An 18,371-nucleotide genomic window follows, 5' to 3' on the forward strand; every position below is an offset into this window, starting at 1 on the left:
AGTTTCCCAATGAAAAGCCTTAAATTGCTGAAGCAGTAGTAGATTAAGAGTCAGAGGAGCAAGAGCTACTACCCTCATCTTACTGTTCTGAAGCATTCATCTAGGGATAGTGAGAAAAGTTGGCAGCTGGAATGTTGCAGATGATGGGGCAGGTACTGAGATCAGTCAAGGAACAAACAGCATATAACTAGAGGTAAGTAGCTTTTTACTCTGTCTGCCTTTAACTTTCCGTACTTTCTTGGACAAATGCAGGGCAGCTGATCTCAGAGACTCACTTGCAAGATACTTTCAAGAGCCCTGACTTTTACAGTAAATACTCCCTTTTTCCCGCTGTAACAAAGATGGGCTCTATTGCAGCAGCATTGAGAAGGCTGGTGAAATAATATATTCCAAAGCTGTTACTTCTTATATGCAGTGCCTCTGCTATTGTTAGAATTGTTTGCTTCTCAAATAGTGGTGCGTAACCTTCCTTCAGCAAGTCCAGCAGTAGCGAAGAGCTGTGCAACTGGGTCATGCTCATTTTCCTCCAAACCCAGATGGCCTGACTCCTTTATTTCAGACTCAAACAGTACCAGAGGCAAAGATAAAGTCTTTGGGTTTTCTGTCACAAGGGTGCTAACTGCATGCTAATAAATTCTGTCATTTCAGTCCGCCCTTAACAGTCATTCCTATAGCAGCATATGGCTTGATCTGGCCAGTGGGATAGCAAAGAATCTGATTACACCTTGAGTTTTGCCAGTTTGCATAATAAAATTAATCATGTTTATTCAAATGTTGGATTTTATGTAAATAGATCTATGATCTTTCCCATGTAAATGCACAGAGAAACTTCTGAAACCTTAGAGAGATTTCTTCAGAATTTCTCAGCAGAGCTACTTAGAATTAGGCACAAATAGGTGTGAACCGTCTAGATAGCTTCTAGACAGCAAAATGTAGCTCCTGTTCAATTGAAAAGATTGTAATTTTGATTCACTTGGATGTAGCTCACTCTTAGCTGGGGTACCATAGGACCCAAAATACACCACCATTAATGTATTATTAAAGTGTTTCCTTAGGAGCTTTCAAGTTCTAAAGAGCATCACTTGATGATAAAGACAGCTTGCTGGCAGGTCAATACTCAGAATATTCAGGGATTTATAAGTCATTGCAGTTCATAACACTTTACCTGCAAAACAAAATCTGGAGTGCTTTTCAGAGGACAAGAACAATAATTTCTACATGGAGCACTGCAACATTAATAGTTATTATTTTAAAATTTGATGATCCTTTAAAACAGTCTTCAGGATCATTTACAGGAGGAGCCCATTTCCATTTTGGAATTGGCCAAACTATGAGTCACAGCAAAAGCAGTCCCCTTGCTCACATTAAATTCTGGCTGCCTGTCAGCTCAGTGTCACCACTTTATTTTTTCTCTATGAGCTCTGTTTGAGCATGTGCGGAGGAAGCCAAATTTCCAAATCTGGGTGTTACTTTTTCTAAGCTTATTTTCTCACACCCACAGTTTTTTACAATCAAAAAAATATTTATTCACTGTATTTGCAACAGTTTACTAGAAAAGTATTTTAAAAAAATTAAGTACAAATATACACATTACACTGAAGCGCATTAACAAGAAACAAAAGTTCATCTCACTTGACAAATTTAATTGTACTCTTAATCCTAAAGACAACTGTGGTAGAGAGACAGACACACATGCACAAGTCGGTACTTACTGTTGTAACTTGTAAGAGTTTGCATTCCCCTGAAAGCCTTATGTTTTAATTAGGGACTGTAGTGACAGGACAAGGGGTAGCAGGTGCAGACTTAAACAGGGAAAGTTTAGATTGGATATATGGAAGAAGTCCTTTACTGTAAGGGTGGTGAGGCACTGGAATGGGTTGCCCAAGGAAGTTGTGAATGTTCCATCCCTGGCAGTGTTCAAGGCCAGGTTGGACAGAGCCTTGGGGGGCATGGTTTAGTGTGAGGTATCCTGCCTGTGGCAGTGGGGTTGGAACTAGATGATCTTAACCCTAACTATTCTATGATTCTATGATTGCTGACAGAATCAACACTTTTCTTTGGGACATAATAGAGGTGCATACATGTATATATTTTGGAATTTAATTGTATTGTTAGGGGAATGTTTTCATTTATTTTCAGAGAATGATTTTACATTGTCTAACACACATTTGGATGGGATTTAATATTAGCAAGCACAAGATCTGTCCAGTCCTTCATACCATACCTTCATAGCATCTCAAGTCTCAGCTTGAGGGAACTGGCTGCTTTTGCAGCAGGTAACTGCTGAAGACTTGCTGTAATGTATTAAAGGACTGGAGAAAAACAAAATCTAGAGATTGTGATTTTAAAGGGAGCGCAATCACTTTTAGTTCTGCTGAGATCTTCCAGGTTCCAAATAGGTACAGGATGTTTCATATAGAAATTTTTAAACAGCAAGCTTATTTTTGTATAGGAGGAAGAAGAAATTTTAACTTTGCCTTCCTCATTGTCTAGTAAACAGGCAAACTGTCTCTGTTCTACTCTGCTGGGTATTTTGCATGTTTGATAGATATAGATACATATATATATGTGTGCACGCACATATACACCTCTTTATATGTTCTCTGTGTGTTACAGGCAGTTGTATACATACCTTCTCCTTGTGCTAGGAAACTAAGCGCCTAAGATCTATCACAAGATCAAACAACATTTTTTAACCATAAATCCCATAGTACACAATTTATAGAATGCATGAAAATCTAAAAAGCTTCTAAAATTATGCTTAGCCTTTAGACTAAAAGGCTGCTCATTAGTTTCAGAGAAATAATCTAAAAATTATTTTTCAACTCTTTTATTGTATTATACTTGGAATTTTTGCACTTGTATTTTTCAGTTGCTTCCCTCAAGACTTAGGTTTGTTCCAGTAGTGGTTGTACAATTACCTGCCTTCCCTCTCTTTTTTTTTTTTTTCAAATCACAAAATTTTAACCATAAGGTTAGCAAAACTTCATCCAGGCAGATGTTGCATTAAACCATTCTGCTTGTGTCCCCAGGCAGTTAGTGTCTCTTTAGCAATGTTTTATGACTCAGACCGTGCATGTCAGCAAAATACGTGGAAGAGCACATCTCTCAAACTGCTTTTAAGGGGATGTCAGTGGTATTGAGATTAAAGAAACACTGTACCAAAATACCTGGATGGGTTTAAAAGCAATTACCTGTGAATTTACAATAAGCACAATTAAATTCTTAAGGAGCCAGGCTAGTCTTGCCAAAAGGAAGGGTTGCAGCACAATCCTCTTCTCTATGTAACAGGTCCTAAATGGTGTTCCAAGACAGCACTGGGAACCTGAAGACTCACTGCTTGCCTTTTTTTGGTATGAAGGAGTGAGGTTTGTGATACAGGAACTCAATGTGGCCATGTCCATAGGAACAGTAGGGTACATGCCTCAGCACAGCTGGGCATGCTGGCCCACGGTTATCCAGGCTAGTGATCTGGCATGGAGTTTACCTTTCCATCAGTATCATCAAAATCCTCCCAAGAAAATAAAGGCAGCTGAACAGAAAGAGAGCTAGCACGCACCTGGATGGAACACATGAATGGGAGCAGGGAGCTTAACTGGCTTCAGAACTCAGAAGTACTAAGAGATCTGCATTAGGAGTTTCTTATCTTTCTGTTGATGCTTCTTGTAAATACTGAAAACAGTAAAAGATTTTGTAGCCTCTGTGAAACTGCCTAGCAAATTAAACTCACCCTTATTTCTCACAGTCGATGAAAGAATCCTCTGGTTTGACTGTCTTTCATGCAGTAAGCATCTCCTGCTCCCACAAATACTGCAATCCGCTGGTAGGTCTGTGCTGTGAACAGCACAAGAGCACTGGCAGTACTACTCTGAATAGTTCATGTTTAAGTTGATGAAAAGAAGTTGCAGAAGCCAATGAGGCACTTTCTGTGAACGCTAGATTTACTTCAGAAATTATTTATGGCATCTTGTTGAAATGTGTTTCACTTGTCTCAGTAACTTCGTCTTCTGCCCCAACCACATAACATAACACTTCTTGTTTTCAGCTTCACTGTAAAGGTATTATGTATGGAAAATGAAACATAGTCTGAAAAGTCAGCATGTTAAGCATAGATTTTTGAGATATTACAATCTAGCCAATTTGCAGACTGTACAGAAACTTAAAACTGTGCTAAAAACCAACAACAAAAAGACAACCATTTAGTTCTGTGATAACAGGATAGCATTATCTAGCAAAGAAATCCAGTGACCAAAAACCACAGTAAGACAAAAATGGCTATTTGAAAATCTGAATTCACTTTTGGGGAGGTTTCTACTTCTTGCTTTTTGAAACAGAACAGGGCCTTCACATTATCATTGGAAGCAGCTTCCAGGGATATCATAAACTGATCTGTGGATTCCATTTTCCTCTTGCCCTTTTGTATGGTGGCCTTCTGGAGCTAGCAGTGTTGTGTTCTAAATACTGATTTAGTCTTTAGCAAACTGGAGCTAAGTTCAGTAACCATGTTCTTATAACTAGGACATGGCAGAGTAGTTCCTGCCACTAAATTAATAAAGGGTTTTAAAGTAATGTATTATATGTTATATAAAAATAAACAGTTTATTAAGTGCAGCATACATTTCTTTTTAAAATCACACACACAGAAAAAAAAAAAGCACATCATAATCCTAACTTTTCAATTTCTGTACAATGTTGTCCTAACAATGCAAAACCATTTTAAAGCAACTGCCAGAATGGAAGCTGGAATCTGAGATAGTTCCATTAGGGAATGCTTCATGGTTTTGGCACTTTGTTGGATTTACTGTATGTTTCTGTTAAAATGGTAAACTATGAAACAACTAATAATGTTCATTTTAACAGGGATAAAGGCTTTTAAGGGATTAGGGGCTTCTGGGTTTCAGTTACTAAGTTGAACAATTTTGGCACCTGAAAGCCAATATTCCTTTGCTACCAACGAGAAAACTGACTGTTACAGTTAGCCTGTTTCAAAGATTATTACTGCAGTCACAAAGCCTAGAGAGCTTTTCATAAACATATCTGAAAGGTGGGTTTCAGTAGCATGGTTTTATATAAAAGATTAAATTTTTGAAAGGGGGGAGAGCATATACAATGCCTTCCTTTTACCTTCCTTAAGAATTCAGTGTTGTCACAATGAATCTTCCCTTTCTGCTTTCCTTCAAATATGCTGTCACTACCTTGTCTGAGCGGTTTCTTTTTCCCACATACCAATGTCAGAGAAGATTTAAAGACTGGCCAGAAACTCCCATTCTGTTTGCACAATGAGAGCTGACCCTGTTCTTGGTCTTTTTGCCATGTCATATGATCAACAGTTCTATGAAGTTTCCTTAACCAGCAAGAATAGCCCCTTCAACTTCCATAGATTCAGCAAAAGGACAGGGAAGTGGGGTAAGTGGGCTGGGGTCGACTACCAAAAAAACACTGCCACCATGTTGAAGATTTTCTATGTTGCTAACATTGCACTTTAAAGATGGCTGAAGTTTCTAAACAGTCTAGTCCCTTCCTCAAGTCTACCCACTCTTAATTTACTGGTCATCTGGAAACTTAAACTGTTCCTTTTATATGCAAAATGGACACTCTTTGGGAAGATTCTACTAAACCCAGTACCTGTATTCTCCATGTTACATATAATACTTTCAATGCTGCAGGGAAACTGTACTGAAAACAGTGTATATAAATGTAGGCTACCTTTGTTTACTTACTGTCAGGATCAATTTGCTCATTCTATTTTCTTTCAGTACTACTTCAGAATACCACTTTTGTGATCTGCTGAGGACAGTATCTATAATGTGCCTCTCCATGTACAGTATTTCTAGATGATAATTACAAAGATTATAGGTATAGACAAAAGTTAGAAATACATTTACATAAAGTAATACATATTACCAAAATTAAATTAGGGCTGAGCCAATTAATCTAAAAATCTGAAAATGTAACAAATTCAAAAACTTATTGAAGACCTTTTAAGTTCCTGAGATTTTTCTTTGTCTCAAACTCTTTCCCCTTCACAAAGAACACAGAAAGGGAAATTAGCTGCACAACACAGCAAATTCACTAATATTGTCTGAAAATGTACATGTAATTCCACTTTTCTTAAAAGATATTCTTTCTGTATCTCTACCGACTGAGCAGTTTCTGGTGATGCATAGCAAGACTATACCTGTGTTTATAAAAGCTTTTTAGTTTGCATAAAATGTATAACCACAATGTTCTACCTTTTACTGATCAAGCCAATCTTCCAATAAAAGGTTTTCTAGCTAATCAGCTTCCAGAGCCCTGAGGAGCTGACCAGTTTCCAGTTAATAAAGATGGCCCAGCCCTAAACTAGTTCTATTTCTAAAATAAATAGTGTTGAAAATCTTTTGTTTCTAGAAGGTTTGTTGGTTTCCTGTCATGCTTACACACATGTTTCTGGGTTAGTTACAACTTCACCGTTTTTTTCAGGCTCATCTTTCAGAAACTGTTCCACTTCAATAGAGTCCACCTTGCTGGCATCTTCAGGAGTTTTGTCTTCAGATTTGTTTAACTCCTCTCTTTCTGCTGCTTCTTCTTTTGTGTGTGGTTCTTCTGATTTTTTCTTAATGCAGAAGAAATTTCCCAAGGCCAATACAAGTGCTGAGGTGGTAACTTCAATTCCAGCAATAATAAAAACAAACATGTACCTCCCTGTTGCATCCAGGAGTTTTCCTGAAAAAAAATAAAAACAACATTCCAGGTAATTAACAAAAGTGATCATCCTGCAACAAATATTTTTTCTACTTTTTTAAACGTTTAAATGACTGTCTAGAAGTACCATGATGTCTTTGATTAAGCAGTAGCAGTCATCTAAACTTGCTATCTAAGCAAGTTTTTTGAAGTAGCATTTTAACAAGTTTATAACAAAATGTTTCTCAATTATCAGTTTAACATTCACTGATACTGTCACATCCCAAAATACAATCCCCTGCACACACAGTCATGCAATTCAACTGGAATAAAACAAGCCTGGCCTTCATACGCAAGAAATGAGAAGTGCCATGTATTCCAGATCAAAGCATGTGCTTCCATGGCTGCAGTCCGTATCAGCAGCTTTCTCTTGCTTCCAATTTCATTTCCCTTCGTACACAGGCAGTGTACTGTCTGCTTAAAATATAAATCTCATTTAATAGTCAGTCTGGAGTAAATTACTGGTTCTCATGCTTTAGGCATGTTTAACTTTCATAGGACTTACGAAAGTGGATATGAAAGAACAGGAGGGAAGATACAAAGGATGTGCATCTCCAAACCTGAAGATCAGAGAACGTAATGTGTAGTACTGTTCTCCTCCATTAGGGGTTTTGTCACAATAAAGATACCCAATACTTTTTAGTGTCTGGCATAAACAGTAAACATTTTGACAGTAAACTGGTGGGGTTTGGGTGGGTTTGGTTTTTCATTTGGGTTTTTTTTCAGTTCAGGGTCTGTAAAAATTATGTTCTTTGATTAGTAATTAATCTGCAATTTTGAGCTTAAATTAATGAATTTGAGTCTCTTGAAATGTCCCCTTATTCTTGGGGTGTGGGACATGAAACAGAAGTAGTCTACCTTCCTTAAAACAGTCCCATTTTATAGTTTTCTATGTAAGGGTTGTTGTTTTTTTTGTTGGGTTTATTTAGGTTGGATTTTGGGGGGGGGGGGGAGGGGGGATTCCTCTCCTTACATTTTCTTTCCTCCTCCAAATCAACCATGGATATAGAAAATTTATATTAGTGCTTTCCAAAGACAATTGACAGGTTTCTTATTCTGAATCCCCAACTCCAAAGAGATCTGAACTTCACAAAAGTTAATCAGTGTGTGTGTAAAACTCATACAATATTAGCTATCTACTAGTAAGAGGTCCAGTGTAGGCTTTCAGTGGAGAATGAGCAGCATCTCCAGATGGCAATTCAACCAATCCTGAAGCAGAAGGAAAAGATTTCATCCCACCTTGTCTTGGATTGAAATAGATTGTAACTGCGGAAAGTCATTGAAGCATATGCAGCACTAGCACAATATGCACTTGTTGAGCGACTCATATCGTCTTTTTCTCTGCTCCCTTATAATACAATTTATGTAAATGGATACAATGCAAATTATTTTGAATTCTGAACTAAATGGAATACTTACCTGCTGATGGTGGACCAATTAGAACAGCCATAGCTTCTGCCAGGAGCACTAAGCCAATAGCACTGGAAAACTTCTGGGTACCCACAATAGCCATGAGAACTTCAAACTGAAGAGCACCTACCATTCCATAAGAAATGCCAAAGAAAATACAAAACACCACCAGGCCACCATAATCAACAGACATAGAACCCATGAGATCTGTAAAGCCATTGAAAATCATAGCAAAACTGAAGAGGTAGACACAGCGTGGTCTAACCCATTTAAGACCAGCTACCATTCCACAAATAGGCCGAGCAAAGATATCAATGAATCCCAGAATAGTTAGAAGAAAAGCTGCTTTGGTGTCTTGATATCCTAAATCCTTGGCATAACTCACAACGAAAACTGGGGGAACAAAGAGGCCAAGCACCATGATAGAGGCTGCTAGCGTGTAGATTACAAAACCACCATCTTTAAAAACACTGAAATCCAGAAGTTTTTTCTTTGCTTTCTTCTCAGCTGGGTCTTTGGTAGCTTCAGGCTTTTTTGGTGGCTCCAAAGGTCTCATTAATGCGCCACATACGCAGCAGTTGAGCAGCATCCCACCCAGTATAAGGAATCCTCCTCTCCAACCATATTCGTGTTGTAGTATCTGCCCCAATGGTGAGAGAGCACAAAGAAACACTGGACTCCCCGCAGCAGATAGCCCATTGGCTAAGGGACGGCGTTTGTCAAAGTAACGGTTTAACATGATGAGTGAAGGCTGAAAGTTCAGTGCCAGACCCAAACCTGTAACAGAGGGTACGTAAAAAATAATACTGGCCTACAATATCAGTACTTAACAAATTGTAATTGCAGTTTTTCTGATTCCTGACTTAAAGGTTTTACTTCAAATGGACAAAAGGATTCTAAGAGAATATTTTAAGAAGCATTCTACTTCCTGATATTCTTGTACTTGATGAACACTTCTATATCTTCTACACTTCACTGATTACAGTACTGGATATTAAACATACCAGAAAAATTAATATTCATTTTTAAAAAATGACATTTATTCCACATTTATCTGCCATCTTCAGAAAAGCTGATTTGGATGATACTGATGATTTAGATAGCTGTCACACAAAATCTCAGACTGAAGCCAGGACATCAGTTAACCTATTTTCAACCATGCACACTACTTACCAGTAATCACACCTGCGGTTAGATAGATTTGAACAATACTTGTGCAGAAGGAGGCAATCACCATCCCCATTGAGGCAAAAAGGCCACCCACCAGCATGACAGGGCGACAGCCAAAGCGGTTGACACATACACTACAGAGTGGACCTAGGCAAGAAAAGCAAGTTACAGTTGCAACGATAAATCAATTTTTGCAATTGATTTTATCTCAGTTTGCATTTCTTCCTTGGTGGACTTAACAGTGTTAGGTTTACGGTTGGAATCGATGACCTTAAAGGTCTTTTCGAACCTTAATGATTCTGTGGTTCTTCGGATACTTTGTCCTTACTGTCGGCCAGTCTGGAAGAGTGTTCTTTCCTCTGTAGTCAAATATTTAGTCTTCTTTTGTCTTCAGAGTGCCATGCAGTTTTTCCTTTTAATCATCTCTAGTAGCTACTAAGTTACAAAGATCTAATTTTTTGTGCAAGCTGGATGTGCTTCAATAACTTTTGAATTTATGTGATAAATAGTAATTATTTGGAATACAAATAATGATATGCAGTCATTCATGCTGTAAATGGCTGTATGATTTACAAACATAACTGTATGATGCAGTACGGTTTCAAAAAGAGAGAACTACCTACCTGTTCCATAAAGCATGGCCAACAGAATAGAGGAAATCCATGCAGTGTCACTATATCCAATGCCAAATTCCCGGATAAGTTCTTTGAAGAAGACACTAACTGCCTTAGGAAAGGCATAGGAGAACCCTGTGATGATAAAACAGCCAAAAAGGACAGCCCAGCCCCAGCCTCCATCAGGGGCTTTAACACCAGATGGACCATCGTCAGCTACCACAGCTCCCATGACGAAGCTCAAGGGTGTTCCCTGAAAAAAAACAATTACAGTATATAGACCTGGTATATATACACCAAATCAGTACTTCATAGGAAAAAAGCCATTATAGCAGTTCAGGGTTGTATTTTACTTTCACAAACATGGAATAACTCCTGCATTAAAGCCTGCAGGATTTTCTGCTATAAAATCCTTCTGTATGAAGCTCTTGGAATATTCACCTGGGAGACTGGGAAGCAAAATCCTGGTGCATAACAAGTATTCTGTGCAACAGTGGACAAATCACCCAGGTATTTTGTTCCCTACTGAAGACAGAAATACAGTCCTGATGCACTGATATCTTGAAAAAATAGATCTCTTTGAACTTCTGATAAGCTATTAGTTTTCACACATCATGTAAGCATTTAAGCTGAACTGCAGTGAAAATCTGCACAGGCAGTTTTCTGTGGATGATGGGAGCTAGTAACTGCAGCCGTGCTCAGTATCACTGCCTGAAGCAAGTACTTTCCATTGTGGTTGTTACTACATTATGAGTAACTTTTTTTTTTTACATTTTATTTGATGAATCTTTCACATCTTTCATGTGCAGCCACAAGTGCCTTTGCATCTAAAAGAAACCCCATCTTTTCTCATGAGAATGTTATGTAGGCAGTGATGCTTCAAAGTTTTAAAACAGGTGGGGGAAGACACTGAAAAGGCAGATAAAGTGTACCTGCATGTGAGGAGTGGAGGGAGGTATTGTATCAGAGCAATTAGGTTTTTATAGGGTCTGCGTATTACAGAAGTCTAAAATGTTAAAGGGAGCTTTAGACAAGTTGTACGTTAAATCTTACATGTACAAAAGTGACTATTTCTTTAAAATGCAATTCATTACTTTTATTGGGTCAATGTTTCTTACAGTAGTGCCTAAAAGAGGAGTGCAAGTACAGTTGCACATCAGAGAGGTTTGTCACTAAAGAATGCTTCAACTTTTGAGAAGTCTGCATAGTGATTGTTGTGCACTGGGAATTATGTAGTTCATAAAGCTCCTTTTCAGAACCAGACTACATACAGCACAGCAACCTAGTTAATGCAGCCTTGTCTAGACAACTGAGCACCGAATGCGTGGTTGTCAATAGGCCTATATGGGAGTACTTACTAAGGAATTTACACCAGCATTCCCACTTCTTGGAAGAAACAACTTCATATGCATGATGTATAAAGAAACCTGGCCATGACAGTAGCTGTTCTATAGCCCTGGGCTGTAGGAGAAGGACAGTAAGCATCCTATTACTGGCTTCACCTCTTGTTTTCTGGAAATCAGGTATAAACAGAAAAATAATTGGCACTAGAACCTAAAATGGTTAAACAAGGAGCAAACCAGAACACCCCAATACAACTAGACGTCTGGGTGCCTGCTACTACAGATGGCTGATTTGCTTACTGCTGTGAGAGTTTGTAAAAACTCAAAGCTTGTTAGGTAATTTCTGCACCAGGCTTTGGGTTGCTAAATGAAAGTCTTAAGGTGCATCTCTGCCAATCATCCTAACACTGGGATCTGTCCACCCTTCAGAACTGTTATTCACAGTAACTTCTGTATGATACAAGATATAAAGCATGCTTCAAAAAAATTGTGGTTTTTTTTTAAAGGAATATCCAGACAGCACAGAGTACAGGCACAAAGTGTAATCCTTCATGATACTGGTAGCTCTGTAATAGTAATGATAACAGGGAAAATGGGGATTCAAACATCTCAGCACAAGTGTAGAAGATCAGGAATAAGATGTAAAACTGAAGGAGTCTGGGAGGCAGGAGCAATCATCCCACTACTTCCAAATTTTAAGACAGAACATCGGAGTGAATGTTTAAAATGCTGGAGGAAGAGTTGTGTAATTTTTAGTCTTTTGTATGAACCATCTTGGTAGCAACACAAGGTAATGGTACGTGAGCGTTCTGTTAAAAAACAGCAGTTTCTGCAGGCTGCTCACACAGTGCCGGATAGCAATATCCAGCCCTAGAAGAAATGGCTGACGGCATCCACCTCTGTGCTTCTTCCTGTACACAGGCAGGGGCGGTCTGCTTTACCGACTCTACAGCTGAGAGTTCTCTGCGGTCCCGCAGTGCTGAGCGCTGACAGTGAAGTGCGTCCAGGCTGCCCAAAGAGGCAGGCGGCTTTTGAGAGGAGCCGTCCTCGGCACCTGCTCGGCCGCACTCCTGCTCCTTACACCGCTCCGGGTGGCAGGAAGGGAACACAGCGCGGCCCGGGCCCAGCACCGGGACTCCTCGCGACCCCGCGCTGGGACGTGCGGCGGCGCGAGCCACCCCGCCGGACGCGCGCGCTGGCGGCCGCCGCACTGAGACGTGCAGGACGTGACTGGGCGGTCGAGCGGGCGGGGCCGGGCGCAGCCGGCCGGTGGGACCTACCAGGCTCGCGCGCCCCAAGGGCGGTGAAAGGTCCCTTTGCGGATGTTGACGGCATGTCAGCGCGTTCAGCTAAACGTTTGCACAGACCCGCGTACCCCACTTTCACATGGCTAAGCGTGCCCGCACACCCCCCCCGTCTTGTTCATCTGGTTTAGTCCATCCGTGGTTCACGTTAACACACCAAATTAAAACACCGTTAACCAGAACTGAAGGAACCCTGCCTCTCTGAACGTCTTCAGATGCACTTCACCCCGTTCCCTTCATCCTGTCATAGTGTGCTTTACCAGGCTCCACTGTATCCGCTTCCGTTAGAGCTAAAGGAAATAGTGGGGAGGTTCCCATGTGAAACCTGCAAACCAGGGTTAGCGCTAGGAGGGGTGGGCTCGCGGTTGACTTGCACTGACAACATTTTCACTTGTAATTTCACTTCAGCGCTGGGATACTGCCGGAGTGTATGATACTGTGACAGGAGGCTGCTACAGAACTGTTGCAACTGTTTCGTTTCCTGCTTTTGCTCGCTCAGCCCTGTTTAGAGGCAAAGGATTACATGTAACTGGCTGCAGCTCAGGTTCAGTGTCTCCACAACAGACATGATAGAACTGTCAGTATTTATTGCAGATCCCTCCTATTATAAGTGCGTTCTTTCTTCAGTAATGTGTAAAAGAAAGGGATTAAACGTAGTTAGCTCTGTGGGGCTTCATGCTCCTGAGAGTATCTTCCTGTTGCCATGGAAACTTAATACAGGATCAGTTAGGAGGAAATATTAGGTGATTGTAGGTAGCGCTGCGGGTGCTGTGTTTGATGTGATGGTACAGCATATATAAAAGGAGAGCATTAGTGTTATGAAAAAGGCCAGCTAGAAATGGCAAGAATCTATTATCGGTGTTTAGCCAATACCCCTATTGCCTATGTAGCAGTACTTTATGGCCAGCAGCATGGGTAAGGAAGGCCATTTGTGAGTATGTAGGCTGACCTGTGTAGCTTAAGAACTTCCCCTGAATTAATTTAAATATGTCAGCAATCTACCCAACTTTGGATTCCTGGAATAGAAATAAACAACTGTTATCAAAAATAAAACATGAAATTCCACGCAGGACACCTAGTTTAGACTGGAATTCAGTCTGGAACCGCACTAGGTTGAGAAATGTACAATTACCAAATGAGGAAGGTGGCCTAAGCTGAGCAATACAGAGATCCTGCTTCAGTTTTTTATCTGTGGAATGAAGAGAATAGCGATTCTCTCTTCACAGCATGTTGGAAGTGCGGGTACGCTGAAAAGTGTAGACTGTTCAATATTGTGTTAATAGAGTCATAAGCCTATATTTGCCCAAGGGTATTAAAATCTAAGCAGACTAAATAAAAGATGTAAGATGTATACTTGTATAGGTGTCATACTTGGTTCTGAGTGAATAAACATAACACTAACCAGCTCTACTGAAATTTTGCAGGAAGTATCCCCTGCAAAAATTTTAATGGGCCATTTCTTGTGGTTTAGCTGATTAAATATCAGCCAAATTAAATATATGCTCATTTCCAATGGCTGCTGCAAGCTCCTGTTCCCTACAAAATCATTACTGTATTTACTGATGCCTGCCCTGACCTCCTGTCCTCACAGAATCATTAGGGTTTAAAACTACTTTGGAGATCACCTGCCTACAGGTGAGTTTGGAATGTCTCCAGAGAGGGAGACTCCACAACCCCCCCGGGCTGCCTGTTCCAGTGCTCCAGTGCTAACACACACAACGTCAAGTTCTCCCTCGTGTTTAGGTGGAACTTCTTGTGTTTTAACTTATTAAAGAAAAGTAGCATTGCTCCTCATCCTGTTGCTGGGCACCATCCTCCTGGCACCCATCTTTGAGATACTTATATGTAAAAGCTCTGCAGTAACTTTCCCATTTTGGCCTTCTTTGTTTTCCTGTTCCACTGCCTTTTTTAAGGGTTTGCCAGCTTTCATCATTCCCCCATCTCTCCCTCAAAACCCCTAGGATATACTATATAATAATTCTGTGCTGTCTGTAGCTGAAGGTGATGTTCCATGCCAACACTTTACTATTAATCCCCAGTCCCCACTTAGCCTCAAACCATTTTAGCGTGCACTGCTACAGCGCAGTAAGTAGCGTACATCACAAGCTACTATCAGACTGCAATGACACAGTAAATTCACATTGCAGTTTATGTGTAGCAAATAATACTAACCACTATAGATTCTGTTATCTGGGTAAAGTGCTCTACAGGGGAAGTTGAGCTTGTTAATTTATTTGTTTTTGTAATAAAAATGTTAGAACCCTGTTCTTTACATTATCTGGCAAAATCAGATTATATATATTTTTTTTTTCATAATGAGCAGTACCCCTAACTTACACTGGGCCATAAGCAAAAGAATAAGCCACAGATCTGCACACTAGCCTCATGTTTTAAAATGAAGTATTAATTTGGCTTTCCTGACAAAAAGAAACATCTTTTGAGATAAATGCCTACATAAGTATTTTATTTAGGTACAAATACAATACTAACTAATTATCAGTTCAATCTTCTCAGGTCCCATCAAAAACCAAATATACTAGTTGTATAACAACAGCATTGGCAAATTCCCTAGTTACTGTCTCTATATCAAAGGCCCAGTTTTTGAAGCAGTGGACTTATTTTTCTAAAGCCTTTGAGTTTTTTTTACACTACATCCATTGCCGTAAGTGCATTAATGTCAGCATCAGAGTGGCACCTGAAGACCAGACAGTATCTGTCTTTCCTGTATGCACAGCAGAAGTAAAAAACATGCCTTCAAGTTGCACTTAAATTATCTGGCTGCATTCCATATACTTTCAAAAACAGAAGCTGTAGAATCCCAGCTTCAGTTGAATACTTACAATTTATTTTTCTTATATCATGAAAATTAACTTCAGCCTTGCAGCTATGGTGGCCTTGCAATGTGTCAGAGCTTTAGAAAAATAGAAAATCTTGTTAATTTTTTATAGCAGAAGTGTCCTTATTTTATCTAGTATAAAGCCAAAAAGTGACAGCCATATAGTAATTAAGGGTACAGTGGACGTATGTGCTTATTTTTGCAGAATACCATGGAATTGCCCTAACACAAAGTGCTGGTGTGCACATGCACTGTGTTTCAAGCTAGGTTTGTATATGTAGCTGAATATAGCATGAAAAGATTATCTGGCAAAGAGGTGTCATTTTACACAATGACTTTAGATAGTGCAGCTGCATAACATGGTGCCATACAGTAATATATGTGAATTCCCACTTCAGTGACAATTTAGAAGGTCACCCTAATATTTTTATAATTTACCTTGAGTTAGTCTTCCGACTGAGTCACAACAGGTATACTGTACTAATGGAGTCTGTCTCACATTTTTAGACTGCCAACTGCCACGTCTTAACAAATTACCGCTCCCTCTGAAATAAAAATTGCAAAACTGTATATGACTTCACTTTGTGACATCTTTAAACGGATTTTCAACTGCTTTACCCAGAAAGCACGCAAACTCGCTGATGAAGCGTGTGTGCATTTCCACAACCGATGCTAACGCTCTAAGCCGGTGAGGAAGTTGTATTGCCACAGCTCAACCTCACGTCTGTGAGCTTTTTCTTTCTCCACAGAACTGCTTAGAATAAGGATGTGAGAACGAGCAGTAGCACACAAGGGCTCTCTCCCGGCGGATGGAGTGGGGCTGCGGCGGCTGCCGCGCGGGAGAGGAGCGGGGTTGGGAGAACAATGGTGGCGGTCGCGGCGCCGCGAGCGGCCACGGCGGCCCGCGCGGCGCTCCGGGTCGGGCACGTAGCGCTCGGGTCGCCGCCGCCGATGCTCAGGGAGCCTGCAGGCGGCCGCGCGATTCCGCGTACGAGCGCCTCACCGTTCTCAGGGCGCTCGCAGAACCGAGTAACGGAGTTCACGCCCTGGACTCCGCGATGCCCTTATGAGGGGGCGATCCCTCAGACTGCGCGCCACTCCCTTTAGCGGGTCTGAATTGTCCCCGCTGTGACAAAGGGAAGTCCAGAATTTACTCCCCCGTGGCTGAAAGGAAAGCGGAGCAGCAGCGAAGGGATCGTGGGGACGGCGCTGAGCGCAGAGACCCCCATCACCCGACACCGATCTGAAGCTACCGATGGCGGGAACAAAGCCCGAGCTCGCGGGTGCCTCACGAGCCATCGGTGTAGCACTGTACGTGCGCTGAGGCCGCGGCACCGCGCGCCTGGGCGTGACCCGGCCGCCTGAGGAGGAAGCGGGGGGCAGCGCTCTCCCGCAGCAGCCGGAGCGGGGCTCGGTCGCTCAGAGCCTGGCAGCGCTGCCCGGCCGATGGCGGCGAGGACGCCAGGCGCCCCGCATCGCAGCGCGGGTTCCCCGAAAAAGAAAAACACCCCGGACCCCTCTGCGCGAGCAGGACCCAGAAGGAGGGCGTCCCCCGGCCCCCGTGAGGTGGCGCGAACGGGGTAACGACAATCCGCGCCGTCTCCACCGACTCTCCGGCGCCCTGCGCAGCCTCTGGCCGAGAGACGAAGCCGCGTGGCGCTTTCCCAAAGCTTCAGCCGCGCTCGAGCGCATCCGCCGGCCTGGGCGGCCCCCCGCAGAGATGCGTACTCACCCTGCCCGGAGCTCCGGAGTCGGGTCACCCAGCTCCGGACCTCCCCACGCTCCCCCTGGCGCTCACTCCCGTGCGTCAGCCAAGCACCCCACAACATCACTCACAACGGCTCCCCCTCAATACCTGAGTCACGTCCCACGCCTCAGCATGAAGATGCCGGTGCTCGTGCCGGAGCTCTGCCCGCCTTCCCCGTGGCCCCGCTCAGCCCAGCCCCGCCCCGCCCCGCCGCGCCCCGCCCCGCCCCGCCGCGCCCCGCCCCGCCCCTCCCCGCCCCGTCCCGCCAGCTGCAGAGCAGCCTCGGGCTGAGCGGGTGTGTCTCGGCCTGATCATGTGACTCACTTCCACTGTTACAGGTTCGCCCGCGCTGAGGCGCGGCAGCCGCGTGCGGTCGGGCCTGCCCGAAGGGGAGTCCCGCGGGCGCCTTGGGTCGCGGCCCGGGCAGAGCGCCTGCAGGTATGAGGCGGCGGCTGCGGCGCGGGCTGTGCTGTCCCGACATCTCTGTTCCAGGGAGTGACCGCGGTTTCTTTGTTGTCTCCTAAGGTAAGAACGGCTTTTCCGAGCTTCCCTGTGAGGTTTTTTGGTGGGTTGGGTTTGGGGGGTGGGGTGTTTGTTCGTTTTGGAAGTTTTTCGTTCTTCTTGGTTGTTTTGATCGTGATATTGTACATTCTGCAGATAACATACAGGCCCCCCTCCTCATCTTTTACCAAGGAAGCACCACCTGCAAATATGCCTGTTTGAGTTACCTCATTTTGCATCCAGATGGGATAAGCTTTCTGCAATGGCTCTGCTGCTAGTCATGCAAGTGTTGAATTATAAAACTGAATGTGCGTTGATATTGCTGTTATTTAGCATCCATACAGGCTGTGATTTGCTTCTAAAGTGTAGTGTAGAAAGCAGCGCTTAAGAAATTCGGGAGTAGGTGCTCCACTCCTTTGTGTGCTTACAGAACACAAGTCAGTGTATAGGGTCATCCACTTTTGCTCGGTGCTGTTAAAACCACACATTGAACGCTGTGTTTAGTTTTGTGTCCCTCGCTATAAGAAAGACGTTGTGGTGCTTGAGCATGTCCAAAGAGCCTGGAGCACAAGTCTTGTGAGGAGCAGCTGAGAGAACTGGGGTTGTTCAGCCTGGAGAAGATTCAGGGAGCACCTCTCCCCCTCGCAACTACTAAAAGAGGGTATAGTGAGGTGGGGTCGGTCTCTTCTCCCAAGTAACAAGCAACAGGACAAGAGGAAACGG

At 42.6% G+C, this 18,371-nt stretch overlaps 1 protein-coding gene across 1 annotated transcript; it reads right to left on the bottom strand.

Annotated features, from left to right (window-relative positions):
- Positions 1 to 3,647: 3,647 nt before the first annotated feature.
- Positions 3,648 to 17,343, bottom strand: SLC16A3 (solute carrier family 16 member 3). Its single transcript, XM_062626399.1, has 5 exons — positions 17,256 to 17,343; positions 9,927 to 10,170; positions 9,307 to 9,450; positions 8,143 to 8,910; positions 3,648 to 6,705 (listed from the first exon to the last, which is right to left on the bottom strand). The coding sequence occupies exons 2-5, from the start codon at positions 10,147 to 10,149 to the stop codon at positions 6,416 to 6,418; spliced, it is 1,425 nt and encodes a 474-aa protein (XP_062482383.1). The 5' UTR covers positions 10,150 to 10,170; positions 17,256 to 17,343; the 3' UTR covers positions 3,648 to 6,415.
- Positions 17,344 to 18,371: the final 1,028 nt, after the last annotated feature.

Source organism: Pezoporus occidentalis, unplaced genomic scaffold (genome assembly GCF_034315485.1).
Source record: "Pezoporus occidentalis ecotype Australia unplaced genomic scaffold, CSIRO_AGI_Poc_V1 ctg292, whole genome shotgun sequence".
NCBI classification, from domain to species: domain Eukaryota; kingdom Metazoa; phylum Chordata; class Aves; order Psittaciformes; family Psittacidae; genus Pezoporus; species Pezoporus occidentalis.

Coding starts and splice junctions, on each gene's coding strand:
- SLC16A3 (XM_062626399.1), bottom strand. CDS start 10,149: ATGGGAGCTGTGGTAGCTGACGATGGTCCATCTGGTGTTAAAGCCCCT. Junction 9,451..9,926: donor GGCCATGCTTTATGGAACAG/GTAGGTAGTTCT, acceptor TTTCTTGCCTAG/GTCCACTCTGTAGTGTATGT. Junction 6,706..8,142: donor AATTGGTCCACCATCAGCAG/GTAAGTATTCCA, acceptor ATTTTTTTTCAG/GAAAACTCCTGGATGCAACA.